The following is a 12,632-nucleotide window of genomic DNA, read 5'->3' as shown; positions in this document are numbered from 1 at the left end:
TCCGAGGGGTCATACAACAGCGTTACTTCATGCGCAACGTTACTCTGAACGGGAAACACGTCACTGTTACACAGTCTCCGTTAGTAACAGAGTATCAGACTGACACTATTACTAACGTTATTACTGACAGACTGATACTGAAACTGCTGCTGACAGAATGACATTGTTACTGACATTGTTACTGATGCTCTGACATTGTTACTGACATTGTTGCTGATGCTCTGACATTGTTGCTGACATTGTTGCTGATGCTCTGACATTGTTACTGACATTATTACTGATGCTGACATTGTTACTAATGCTCTGATACTGTTACTGACGTTGTTGCTGATTGTCTAACATTGTTACTAATGCTCTGACACTGTTACTGTCGTTGCTGCTGATGCCCTGACATTGTTACTGACGTTGTTGCTGATGCTCTGACATTGTTACTGACGTTGTTGCTGATGCTCTGACATTGTTACTGACATTATTACTGATGCTCTGACATTGTTACTAATGCTCTGACATTGTTACTGACATTGTTGCTGATGCTCTGACACTGTTACTGACGTTGTTGCTGATGCTCTGACACTGTTACTAATGCTCTGACACTGTTACTGACATTGTTGCTGATGCTCTGACACTGTTACTGATGCTCTGACACTGTTACTGACATTATTACTGATGCTCTGACACTGTTACTGACGTTGTTGCTGATGCTCTGACATTGTTACTAATGCTCTGACACTGTTACTGACATTGTTGCTGATGCTCTGACATTGTTACTAATGCTCTGACATTGTTACTGACATTGTTGCTGATGCTCTGACACTGTTACTGACGTTGTTGCTGATGCTCTGACACTGTTACTAATGCTCTGACACTGTTACTGACATTGTTGCTGGTGCTCTGACATTGTTACTGACATTGTTGCTGATGCTCTGACACTGTTACTCTGGGCCTGTGACTGGCGCACGCGCAGTCGGCGGTGCGGTCGGTGTGACGTGGTTTCCGGTGACGCTCACAGTCATGGCCTCGCGCTCGGCTCCCGGCGGCTTCATCATCACTGTGGGCGGCGGCATAGCGGGAGCCACCTGTGCCGAGCAGGTGAGGGGGGGAGAGGGGAGGAGGGGGGGGGAGTGAGGGGAGGGGGGAAGGGGGGGGAGTGAGGGAGAGGGGGGAGGGGGGGAGGGAGGGGGATAGTGAGGGGAGGGGAGGGGGGAGTGAGGGGGGAGTGAGGGGAGGGGGGGGAGTGAGAGGGGGGGAGTGAGTGAGAGGGGGTGAGGGAGAGGGGGGAGTGAGGGAGAGTGATGGGAGGGGAGGGGAGAGGGGGGAGTGAGGGAGAGGGGATAGTGAGGGGAGAGGGGGGGAGTGAGGGGAGAGGGGGGGAGTGAGGGAGAGTGAGGGGAGGGGGGGGAGAGGGGGGAGTGAGGGAGAGGGGATAGTGAGGGGAGAGGGGGGAGTGAGGGGAGAGGGGGGAGTGAGGGAGAGTGATGGGAGGGGAGGGGAGAGGGGGGAGTGAGGGAGGGGATAGTGAGGGAGAGGGGGGGGGAGTGAGGGGAGAGGGGGGGAGTGAGACGGGGGGAGTGAGGGAGAGTGACAGACACCTCAGTGTCAGTCCAAGCAGCTGTAAGTGTGATTCTCCTCCTGGGGGGAGGGGGTGATCGCGGGGTCTCCTCGGAGCGGCCCCGGCCCCGGGGTGACGGCCTGGCCTGGCCGCACGATGATAGAGACGAGCCCCCCCCCCCGCACAGCCCCCCACCGCCCCCCCCCCCCCGCACAGCCCCCCCACACCGCCCCCCCCCGCACAGCCCCCCCACACCGCCCTCCCCCCCCGCACAGCCCCCCCACACCGCCCCCCCCCCCGCACAGCCCCCCACACCGCCCCCCCCCCCGCACAGCCCCCCACACCGCCCCCCCCCCGCACAGCCCCCCCACACCGCCCTCCCCCCCGCACAGCCCCCCACACCGCCCCCCCCCCGCACAGCCCCCCCACACCGCCCCCCCCGCACAGCCCCCCACACCGCCCCCCCCCCCCGCACAGCCCCCCCGCACCGCCCTCCCCCCCGCACAGCCCCCACACCGCCCCCCCCCACGCACAGCCCCCCCGCACAGCCCCCCCACACCGCCCCCCCCCCAGCGCTCTGTGCGGTCTCTAGACCCCGGGAGGGGCGCAGTGTCCTGGCTCGGCTCATCGGCGGGACCTGGACCAGTCACTGGGTGGGGGGGGGGCAGGGAATCCTCCCCTCAGCTCCTGGTGACCGCAGCCAATGCCCTGACTAACTAGCGGAAGGGGGGGGTCCTCGCCGGACAAGCGGCGGGAGGGGGGGGAGCTTGGCCAGACAGCGCTCTCTCTCGATGGTCAAGCTGCGCGGTTTTATCTGGTCAGACTCCAGGAGTGACCCCGATGCACACTCTGGGCTCGCCCAACCCCCCCCCCTCCCCCACAAGCCTGGCCTCTCGCCCAACCTGCGCCTAATACTCTCCGGAATTAGGTAAGCGTGGAGTGGGGGGGGGGGCGTCCCTCCAGGGAGAGAGAGAGAGAGAGAGCGCATATTCCATACCAACACTCTCCCTCTGGGGTCTCCACGGTGTCGGTTGGGATGTATGGGATTCTCAGTTGGGTTCGGAGACTCTTTTAAGCAACGGCGATGGGTTTCCCCGGGTGTCAGACACCCACCCGGCCGACCCCTCTCCCCCCCACCCCCCCCCCCCCCCACACACACGCACACACACCTACACACAAAGCCGCTAGAATCAACCGCGACCACTATCATTGTTATTGATTTTTTTTTCAAATCGAAGTTTAATTTTAAAAAAAAAAGTTCCCTTTGCGTTTTGGCGCCCGCTATTACTGCAGAGACCACCTACCCCTCACCCCACTGTGCTCGCTCACGGTTTGGAAATGACACCTGATTTACTTCCTCTTTGCGTTAGGCAAGTCGTCGAATTCGGCCTTGAACGTAAAAAAATATTTGTATTTTTTCTGTGGTGCTTAAAAGAAACCGATGGAAAAACAGCTCTGCAATTGATGATAATAATAATAATAATAATCCTTGCATTTGTTATAGCGCTTTTCACGTCGGGAGGACGTCCCAAAGCGCTTCACAGAACACACTGTAAAGTGAATTGACTGTATATTTGTGGGCGAACGCGGCAGCCAATTGTGCACAGCAATGTCCCACAAACAGTCGTAGATTAAAAATGACCAATTTATTATTGTTTTTGGTTTTGGAGGGATTATTATTAGGCTCTGTGTGGAGTAAGGAAACTTGCCCGAGGTTTGGCCCTCTGCCTGGAATTGAACTCAGGTCTCTCACTTGCAAAGCGAGTGCTCTAACCACTGAGCTACAGGACTCCACATAAGAATAAAATGAATACAGTGACAATGACATTGTCGAGATGTCTCAAAGCACTTGCAGGCTATGTAATTATTGGATCTTGTGGGCAAAACGTGGCAGCCAATTGCACACAGTGTCCCACAGACGGTCGTGGATTGAAACTATAAAGACTGATGAATTGAGGATTGGACACTCTGAATGAACAACAAGCAAGCAACAAATAATATTTCTTTCACATCAGGAGGACATCCCAAGGAGCTGATGTTCTGTTATTGTAAACATACGGTCAATTCACTTTGCAGTCTATTCTGTGAAGCGCTTTGAGACGTCGAGAAGAGTGAAAAACGCTATATCAAATGCAGGGTTTATTATTATTGCTGAAAACTACCAGCACCAGTATGGCTTCACGTGTAAGTCGTTGTGTAGAATCCCCAAGGCCTCTAAGGCAGAAATATTGTACGTAAGAAGCGAACGAGGCCTGAAATAGAGTCCAAAGCACAACAGCAATATTTATATTTTTCTCAACATTAAAAAAGTTCTTAATTGTGTTAAAAGCCACTTCTGTTGCACTGACGGAAATGATTACAGTGATTTATTTTTCTGTTTTTAGCTGGCTGCACAGTTTCCATCAAAAGAGACGCTTTTAATCACTGCATCGTCAGTTATTAAAGCCGTAACAAATCTCAGACAGGTAAGAATTGTGTATTTAGTTCATTCAGCGCGTGAAATCATCTGCGGTTGAAATGTTCACTCCCACTCGTGTGAACCATCTGTGCCTTTGCTTCTAAGTTGTCCAGTGTATACGATGGTTATTTATTGGTCTCTATCACCAATTGTGTTTTCCTTATTGTGTTCATAGGTTTCAAAAACATTGGAAGACTTTGAAGTGGTAGAGAGACCAACTCATGTGCTTCAAGAGCGCTACCCCAATATTAAAGTGATTCATTCTGCAGTCAAAGAACTGGATGCAACGCAACATGTAAGAAACATTTTTAAAGGAAAATACTTTCACTTGCCAAGTAAAGAGTTGGCAGTTGGATACTGAATCTTGTTGAAGTATTAAATGCCTTTCGTGTTTATTTCTTTGCTTAAAGCTATTTCTTAAAACAGCATAATTAACGTTGTCAAATACGGACTGTTCGTTTTTAGTCAAGCTGAATAAATCACAAACTTTCATCTGATGTATTCAGCTCGACTAAAAATGTTTGAAGAGTCACCTTAGACCTATTCAGTGAATTGAACCTTTTTTGGGGGAAAAAAAACTTCAATTATTTCTGCAGTTAATAGGTCCTCGAGAAAGAGATATGTGTAAATTGCAAAATGGCAAAGATTTCTGCAGCGCCATCATTTTATTATTTGATTAATAATAATAACTCGGTATGTTTCAAATGGTAGGGAAGGTGTGTTGCACTTTTATGTATTCCTCATTTTGTCATTTTAATTTATTTCTAGAAAATTTGGACGGAAGATGGTGAGGAATATAACTATGAGAAGCTTTGTATATGCGCAGGAGGCAAACCAAAGCTAATAATCCATGAAAATCCATATGTTTTAGGAATTCGGGATACTGATAGTGCTCAGGTAATAACAATTTTTTTTGCGCAATCTAATTTGCACAAATCTCTTTTCATTAAAATAAAGGATGCAACTACTTCTTATTAAATGAAAATTGCTGCATAAATTGTGGACTGAAGTATTAAATGATTTATCGTGGCCAGCCTGGCTCCATTGGTGGTATACTCATCTCTGAAGGCTGTGACTGTGAATTCAAGACCCAGTAGAGACTTTGCACTCACATCGGCTCGGCTCAGGTGGACATTAAAGTTCCCATGGCGCTTTTCAAAAAGAGAAGGGAGTTTCTCCTTTTGTCCTGGCCAATAATCCCCCAAATACAATTGGAAACTCACTCAATTGTTGTTTGCAGGACAACTGTGCACAAAATTGGCTGCCATGTTTTGTCACTGCTCGTTACAGTGAGCACCTATCATTTCTTCGAAGGCCAACAGGTTTTCTAAATAATCTTAGGATCCTAGATTACATACTTTTATGGCTACAGTCCACATTATCAGCATGACTAACCGATTGGAAGGGTTCTGCTTCAGTTACTGTTTCGTTGCTGTATTAGTTTTCTGACGTATTTGTACAAAGTTATCGGATTTTGATACCCAGAATGGTAGGACACAGCCTTTACGATTGCTATTTTTCACCAGAAAAACATAGAGTCCTGTGGAGTCCTGTAGCTCAGTGGTTGAGCACTCGCTTTGCAAGCGAGAGACCTGAGTTCAATTCCAGGCAGAGGGCGAAACCTTGGGCAAGTTTCCTTACTCCACACAGAGCCTAATAATAATCCCTCCAAAACCAAAAACAATAATAAATTGGTCATTTTCAATCCATGACTGTTTGTGGGACATTGCTGTGCGCGATTGGCTGCCGCGTTCGCCCACAAATATACAGTCAATTCACTTTACAGTGTGTTCTGTGAAGCGCTTTGGGACGTCCTCCTGATGTGAAAAGCGCTATATCAAATGCAAGGATTATTATTATTATTATTATTATAGAATCATACAGCGCAGAAGGAGGCCATTCAGCCCATCGTACCTGTGCCGACTCTTTGAAAGAGCTGTCCAACTAGTCCCACTTCCTCGCGCTTACCCCAGAGTCTGCATAGCATCCAGATCAACCTTTTGACTAGGGAAAGGTATGCCAGGAGACCTGAAGAGCAAGAAAACAGCATTTGCTGCAGAGATTTAATAGTTGATTTGTACTTTATCTTATAGGAATTTCAAAAACGTTTGGCTAAGGCCAAAAGGATTACAGTTGTAGGAAATGGAGGCATAGCATTGGAATTGGTGTAAGTATTGCAGCCGTTTTATTTTTAGTACTTTTCAATGATATTGTGTTATCTAAAAATGTCACACCGTGGCTGGAAGAATAGCATAGTTTGCAGCCGTTTACACAGTTCCATTATCTATCTCTATCTTGCAATCACTGCAGATTGTGAGTGAATCAATTTTATACCAATAGAGGCAGAGTTTAGGCATATTATTTAGTGAAGGGGAAACCACATTAATCCGTAATGTTAGCCATTGGAAGCTGGATATTGCTGGCTGGATGGCTGAGTGTATACACCATGCTGTACTGAAGGTGCAATACTTATTTTGTTAATTTACAGCTGTAAGGGTTTGTATTTTGTCAGCTCAAGGATGAAAAGAAGATTAAGAGGTAAACCTGTTAGAAATACTTTAACACGAGAGCAGCTGAATTTTTATCAGGTTGTCCAATATGGAGTTCTGAGCTTTCTGCTGAAACTGTTGCCCTTTGTGTTTTTAGCTATGAAATTGAAGGATGTGAAGTAATTTGGGCGATAAAAGATAAAGCTATCGGCAATACTTTCTTTGATGCAGGAGCAGCTGAATTTCTGATTCCTCATCTCAGGGCTGAGAAGCCTGAGGCAGCTCTACCCTGTAAAAGGACAAGGTACACAATGGAAGGTAATTCCAAAGATGTAACAATAAAGAATGTGTTTAGTATAAAGCTTTTATTCTTTATTCTAAATGTCGTATTTATACATGACCACTATAGACCAAATCCCAAGTAAAAATGTACACCTTAGTGAGTACATTTTGTAAAGAATATGAACATCTAAACCAAAGATTATTTTAATTAATAATAAATAATAAGAGCCCTTGCATTTGATACAGCACCTTATCACATCGTTGAGACGTCTCAAAACGCCTCACAGGATATATTGTAAAGTGAATTGAGTGTGTGTTTTGTTAAGATAAAACACCAAGTTGTTAGGTGATTACTGATCCCAGTAGATGTCTGTTTAACTATGAATTGTTTTGAATTTGGATTCAGAACGGATAAGGAAAGGTATTCCTGAAGATGAACAACATGGCAGTGCTTTGGGACCAGACTGGCATGAGGGCATGGAACTCAAAGGAACTAAAGAGGTTAGAGCTGGTTAAACATTTCTTTTGTATGTTTCTTATTTTTCTGCATATTAAACATTTGAAGTCTTGGTCATCAGATCTCTCACAAAGTCCATGTCGAGTTTGAGTGCGAACTTGATAGGATGTACCTACAAGAAGAGTTTGCAGTATTGCAGAAAACCTCGCTGGCATTCCCTGAAAAAGGTTCTGTTGAAGGAAAAGAAGCAACTGCAGAAGGTATTTCAGAAAGACTTTAATTTTGGTATGTTTTCTGTCGTGACTCCATTCTTTAAGGCCACCTGTAAATAGTGACTTGTAATGACAATTCCAACAGTGGGAGTCTTAATTTGCGAGTAAGGTTAACTATTTGTGCAAAATTTGTTGTCAGTGCTTTTAATTTTATGAAATCATCAACCAAAAAAGGATTACTGGTGATTCAGATTATAGATTTTGTATATACTTACGTATTTGTATTTAGTAGTTGTGTATATACAGTATTCTTTTGCACACAGTTAACCCAAGCTCCAAGTGTGAAATGTATTCCAGCCAACATCAGCCTGAAGTCTCGTGTTTTTGTGCACCTAATTTGCTTTGGTGCTATCTAATGGTCAGATTTGTTGCTAAGACCACTTCAATAACAGTGAAACAAAATGCAATATGGCAGTAATGAACAAAGCAACTTTAAGTGCTTTATTCATGAGTCCAAGTAGTGCAGTGGAGTAGTAATCTCTTCTGTACATCTGAAACCTCCTCGGATAAATTCTGTTCTAGAATGATGGAATGGAAATCTCCTTTCTTTGTAAGCTTTAGAAAAATGTAAATTATAATAGTCCTTTATAAAATCGGTTTAGGCTGTGTTAGCTCATTTGCTAATGTGGTGGATCTCAGAGCAGAAATATCTAAAAATTGTCAATTTTATAATAATGTCTAGTTTGGGAAACAACTGAACCAATCTTATAAGATATGCAATATTAGAGCAAATATTAAGGGTTTGAATGTACTTGTTCCTTTCAGAATATTGGCCTGTTTATATACAGTTGTCAAATGGAAGAATCTATGGGTGTGATTTTATCGTAAGTGCAACTGGCGTAGCACCAAATATTGAACCGTTCATCAAAAGCAACACAGTAAGTAAATATTTAGGGTCCAGCCATTTGACTATCACAGTGTATTTGCTCTGCTCATTTAGGCCAAGTCGTCAGCAAATTTTCTTTCTAATCAATGTCCTTATTTCTTAAAAAGTTTTGCCCACAAAACACGCAGTCAATTCACTATACAGTATACGCTGTGAAGCACTTTGAGACGTCTCAAAGACGTGATAAGCGCTATATCAAATGCAGGGATTATTATTATTATTCACTGCTATCTCCCTCTTAAAATATCTCATTCAGTCTCCCCAGCTCCACTGCCCACAAACTACAATGGATTCAGACCTCGCTGCCTGTGTTCTCACACATGCAAAACTCCGTACCCCCATCTTGCCAGGCTCCACTGGCTCCCTGCCACAGAAAGGATCAATTTCAACATCCTCTCACTCGTCTACACGCCCTTTCACACTTCATTCAAAACATTTGAAAGCGTTTTAATTCTCGTTGCTTGGAGAGTATAAGGACAACTGTTATAACGCATTCACAAAACAGAACCTGCACTACTGTGTACTAATACAATCTATTTTTCATTGTTTTTACATGATTTTCAACAATCGACACTCTTATTTGCAGTTTGATGTAGCAGAAGATGGAGGACTTAAAGTAGATGAACACATGCGTACTTCACAGCCAGACATCTTTGCTGCTGGCGATATCTGTACGGCCTCCTGGGAACCTAATTCTCTTTGGCAACAGGTACAACAGATATTAAATATGCCGCTTGCTATTTGTCAGATATTGTTCTTATTTTACATAAAATATTAAATGTTGGTGGAGTCCTGTAGCGTCGTGGTTAGCGTCTCATAAGCGAGAGACTCGGGTTTGATTCCCGGGTGGAACAAAACCTTAGGCAAGTTTCCTTACTCCACATACCTCTGTTTACCTACAGTAAGTAGGTACTTTAGATTGTTAGTCAATTGGTTGGTGAATCACTTTCTGTGGTAATAAACACTCCACCCCCCCCCCACCCTGCCCCCCTCCCCACCCAAAAAAGAAATAATAATTTGGTCACTCAATCCACTACTGTTTGTGGGACGCTACTGTGCGCAATTGGCTGCTGCGTTTCACCCACAAAATATACAGTAAATTCACTTTACAGTATATTTTGTGAAGAGCTTTGAGGCGTCTCAATAACATGATAAGTCGCTGGATCAAATGCCAGGATTATTATTGTAAATTTTTAGCCAGTATTTTTATTACATTATATTTCAGATGCGACTGTGGACACAGGCTCGGCAGATGGGATATTATGCAGCAAAATGTATAGCTGCAGAAATATCAGGAGAATCTATCGAAATGGACTTCTGCTTTGAACTGTTTGCTCACGCTACCAAATTCTTCAATTTTAAGGTAATGTTGAAAGGAGCTATTGCAGAATTCATTTTTAAAAAATGCGAATTCAGTGGAGTTGCTTATAATAATTCTCCTGCCTGGGATATGAGGTGTTGTGGCACTAAATAAGTGCCTTGGGCCGTCCTCCCAATGTGAAAGGCGCTATATAAATATAAATTTATATAAGAGTCCTGTGGAGTGTTGGTTAGAGCACTTGCCTCACAAGCGAGAGAACCTGAGTTCAATTCCCAGGCAGGGCAAAACCTTAGGCAAGTTTCCTTACTCCACACGCCTAACTTGGTCACTCAATCCATGACTGTTTGTGGGGACGCTTCTGTGTGCAATTGGCTGCCACGTTTTGCCCACAAAATACACAGCCAATTCACTTTACAAAATATTCTGTGAAGCGCTTTGAGACCCGGGTAACGTAAAACTTCTAGGCAAGTTTCCTTACTTCAAACACCTCGGCTTACCGAGCAAGTGTTAACGTTGATACGTTAAATAGCTTAAGACTGCAAAAACACATTTTTGTTAAGGAATAGGCTATTAACTTGTGGATTTTGTTTTGTCTTTCAGGTAGTGCTATTGGGAAAGTATAATGGCCAAGGTTTGGGCGCAGATCAGGAGTTATTGTTGCGATGCACGAAAGGCCACGAGTATGTGAAAGCTGTGATGCAGAATGGAAGGATGATGGGAGCTGTGCTTATTGGTGAAACTAATTTGGAAGAGACCTTCGAAAATCTGATTTTAAATCAGATGGATCTTTCCTCATATGGAGAAGAGTTGCTTAATCCAAACATTGACATTGAGGATTATTTTGATTGAGCTGAGCTAATATGCAACACATAAGTTAACCTGCACTTTATTTCCCGGGTTGATTCAAAAGCACTGGTGAGGATGGGTTGTAAATGAATGATTTTTATTTTTGATAAGGTATCATCACGTGATTGATTTTCAATGTCAGCCGTTTGCATTGGATTGGATTCTATCGAAAAAAGCAAATGATTGCTTGGAATAATGGTCCGTGCTTGATCCTCGCTTCTAACAGGAAAAGAGCGCGCAGTTGTCACAAGTGAGAGGACCCCGGTTCGATTCCCGAGCTGGGCAAAATATTAGGCAAGTTTCCTCACTCCACAAGCCTCTGTTTACTTAGCAGTAAGTAGGAACCCATTAGTCGATTGGCGGATCTCTTTTCCGGGGGTAATAATCCTTTAAAAAAAGAAATAATAATTTGGTCACTCAATTATCGATTGTTGGCTGCCCCGTTTCGCCCACAAAACATACAGCCGATTAACTGCAGTATATCCTGTGAAGCGCTTTGGGACATTTCAAAGACATAATAAGGCGCTGTATCAAATGCAAGGATTAACATTATTACTGTTCAAGTCACGGATGAGGCATTGTCACTGCAATGACCTGCCTGTCACTGCCAAACTTGACAAACTGTGTCTTACAGAGATCATTTCATCATAAATAGGGGAAATCAGTTTGGAATCTGCATTGAAAGCAAACTATTTACCCCATCCAAGTCATGACTGTTAAATCGTTAATAAGTATCCGACTTTTTCCAGTTTTATTTGTACACAGTAATTGTTTTCAATTGCAGAGTATAAAATTAAAAAAAACACATTCTGGTGTTAATCAACAAAAATTGATTTGTAAATCAATTATTCCCTCCCATATTCATCACCATTGCTGAATGGGTTATGGCAGGATGCTATGTTTACAGACCTTATAGTGTATCTTTGTCATTAAACATAGAGTTTACTGTTGCTGTTCCTTTATTTTGAGTTTTACCTGCAAGCATTTGGTCCAGCAGATTTACCAACTTAATAGGCAATGCTTAGGAAAAATTAAACTGATTTTTTTATTGATGAAGTTGTCCTGATCCACAATTTATCCACATAAATCTGATCATAATGAATTGTCATTATTATTATCTATGCAGAGTATAATCATTGACGCATCTACTACAGTGGTCGCTCACAGTAGAATTTATTTCAAATCAAATTACCTGCACACATTCATATTAAGCTTAAATAGTTAATTACTTATGGCAGTGTGGTTCTATAAGCCAAGGACAATCACTGTTGGCACAGTACAATCTGTATGTACACAAAGTTCAATAAATTACCAATGATTAGCAAATGTTGCCCAAAAATAACATTTATGGGGAGCATTATCACAAATACAAATGTTTAATAAGAACACAAAATAGATGGTTACAGAAAGTAAATATATATTTTAGTAAATCATTAACGAAGTAAAAGAATATAATGAAATGTAAACGTTATTCAGTCACAACCTGTCCTGCGGGTAAAACACTCGGACCATTTTATTCTCAATAACCGTTGTGAATCCAAGTGCTGTTGGAGCTATTCCGTGTTAAAGAAAAATGAATCCCATGGTGACAGCTGGTTTGCAAAAAGGTCTGGACCTTCTACCAGATGATTTCTTCCCGGAGATAAAACAACAGGTAGAGTTGGCTGCTTCTACGATTTCAACATATGGAGGGAAGGAAGGTCACGATAGACATGTTTTAATTATACAGACAATTCTCAAGTCTCACGGGCAATTGCAATTGTTTCTTGATGCTTTGAACGAGGTAGTTGGTCAAGGACAAGCAGCAATTGCAGCAGACGCAGCTACCAGGGCAAATATCTCTAATTGGTTGAATAAGAACATAATAATAATAATAATAATCCTTGCATTTGATATAGCGCTTTTCATGTCAGGAGGACATCCCAAAGCGCTTCACAGAACACACTGTAAAGTGAATTGACTGTATATTTGTGGGCGAACGCGGCAGTCAATTGCGCACAGCAATGTCCCACAAACAGTCGTAGATTGAAGATGACCAATTTATTATTGTTTTTGGCTTTGGAGGGATTATT

General features: G+C 43.4%; 1 protein-coding gene across 2 annotated transcripts; it reads left to right on the top strand.

The window, feature by feature from the left end:
* The first annotated feature begins 975 nt into the window (after positions 1-975).
* pyroxd1 (pyridine nucleotide-disulphide oxidoreductase domain 1) lies at positions 976-10,803 on the top strand. 2 transcript variants are annotated; one of them, XM_042335826.1, is made up of 12 exons: positions 976-1,089; positions 3,934-4,014; positions 4,183-4,302; positions 4,776-4,904; positions 6,101-6,174; positions 6,654-6,814; positions 7,185-7,279; positions 7,357-7,495; positions 8,273-8,385; positions 8,980-9,102; positions 9,619-9,756; positions 10,315-10,803. In XM_042335826.1, exons 1-12 carry the CDS (start codon positions 1,012-1,014, stop codon positions 10,561-10,563), a joined length of 1,500 nt encoding a protein of 499 aa, XP_042191760.1. In that variant the 5' UTR covers positions 976-1,011; the 3' UTR covers positions 10,564-10,803. The 2 variants fall into 2 exon arrangements, with proteins under 2 accessions (XP_042191760.1, XP_042191761.1); XM_042335827.1 differs by lacking the exon at positions 976-1,089 and adding an exon at positions 3,687-3,733.
* Positions 10,804-12,632: the final 1,829 nt, after the last annotated feature.

Source organism: Callorhinchus milii, unplaced genomic scaffold (genome assembly GCF_018977255.1).
Source record: "Callorhinchus milii isolate IMCB2004 unplaced genomic scaffold, IMCB_Cmil_1.0 Scaffold5, whole genome shotgun sequence".
Lineage (NCBI taxonomy): Eukaryota > Metazoa > Chordata > Chondrichthyes > Chimaeriformes > Callorhinchidae > Callorhinchus > Callorhinchus milii.
Note: the sequence above shows the minus strand (reverse complement) of the source record. Positions and strands in the feature narration are given on the sequence as shown.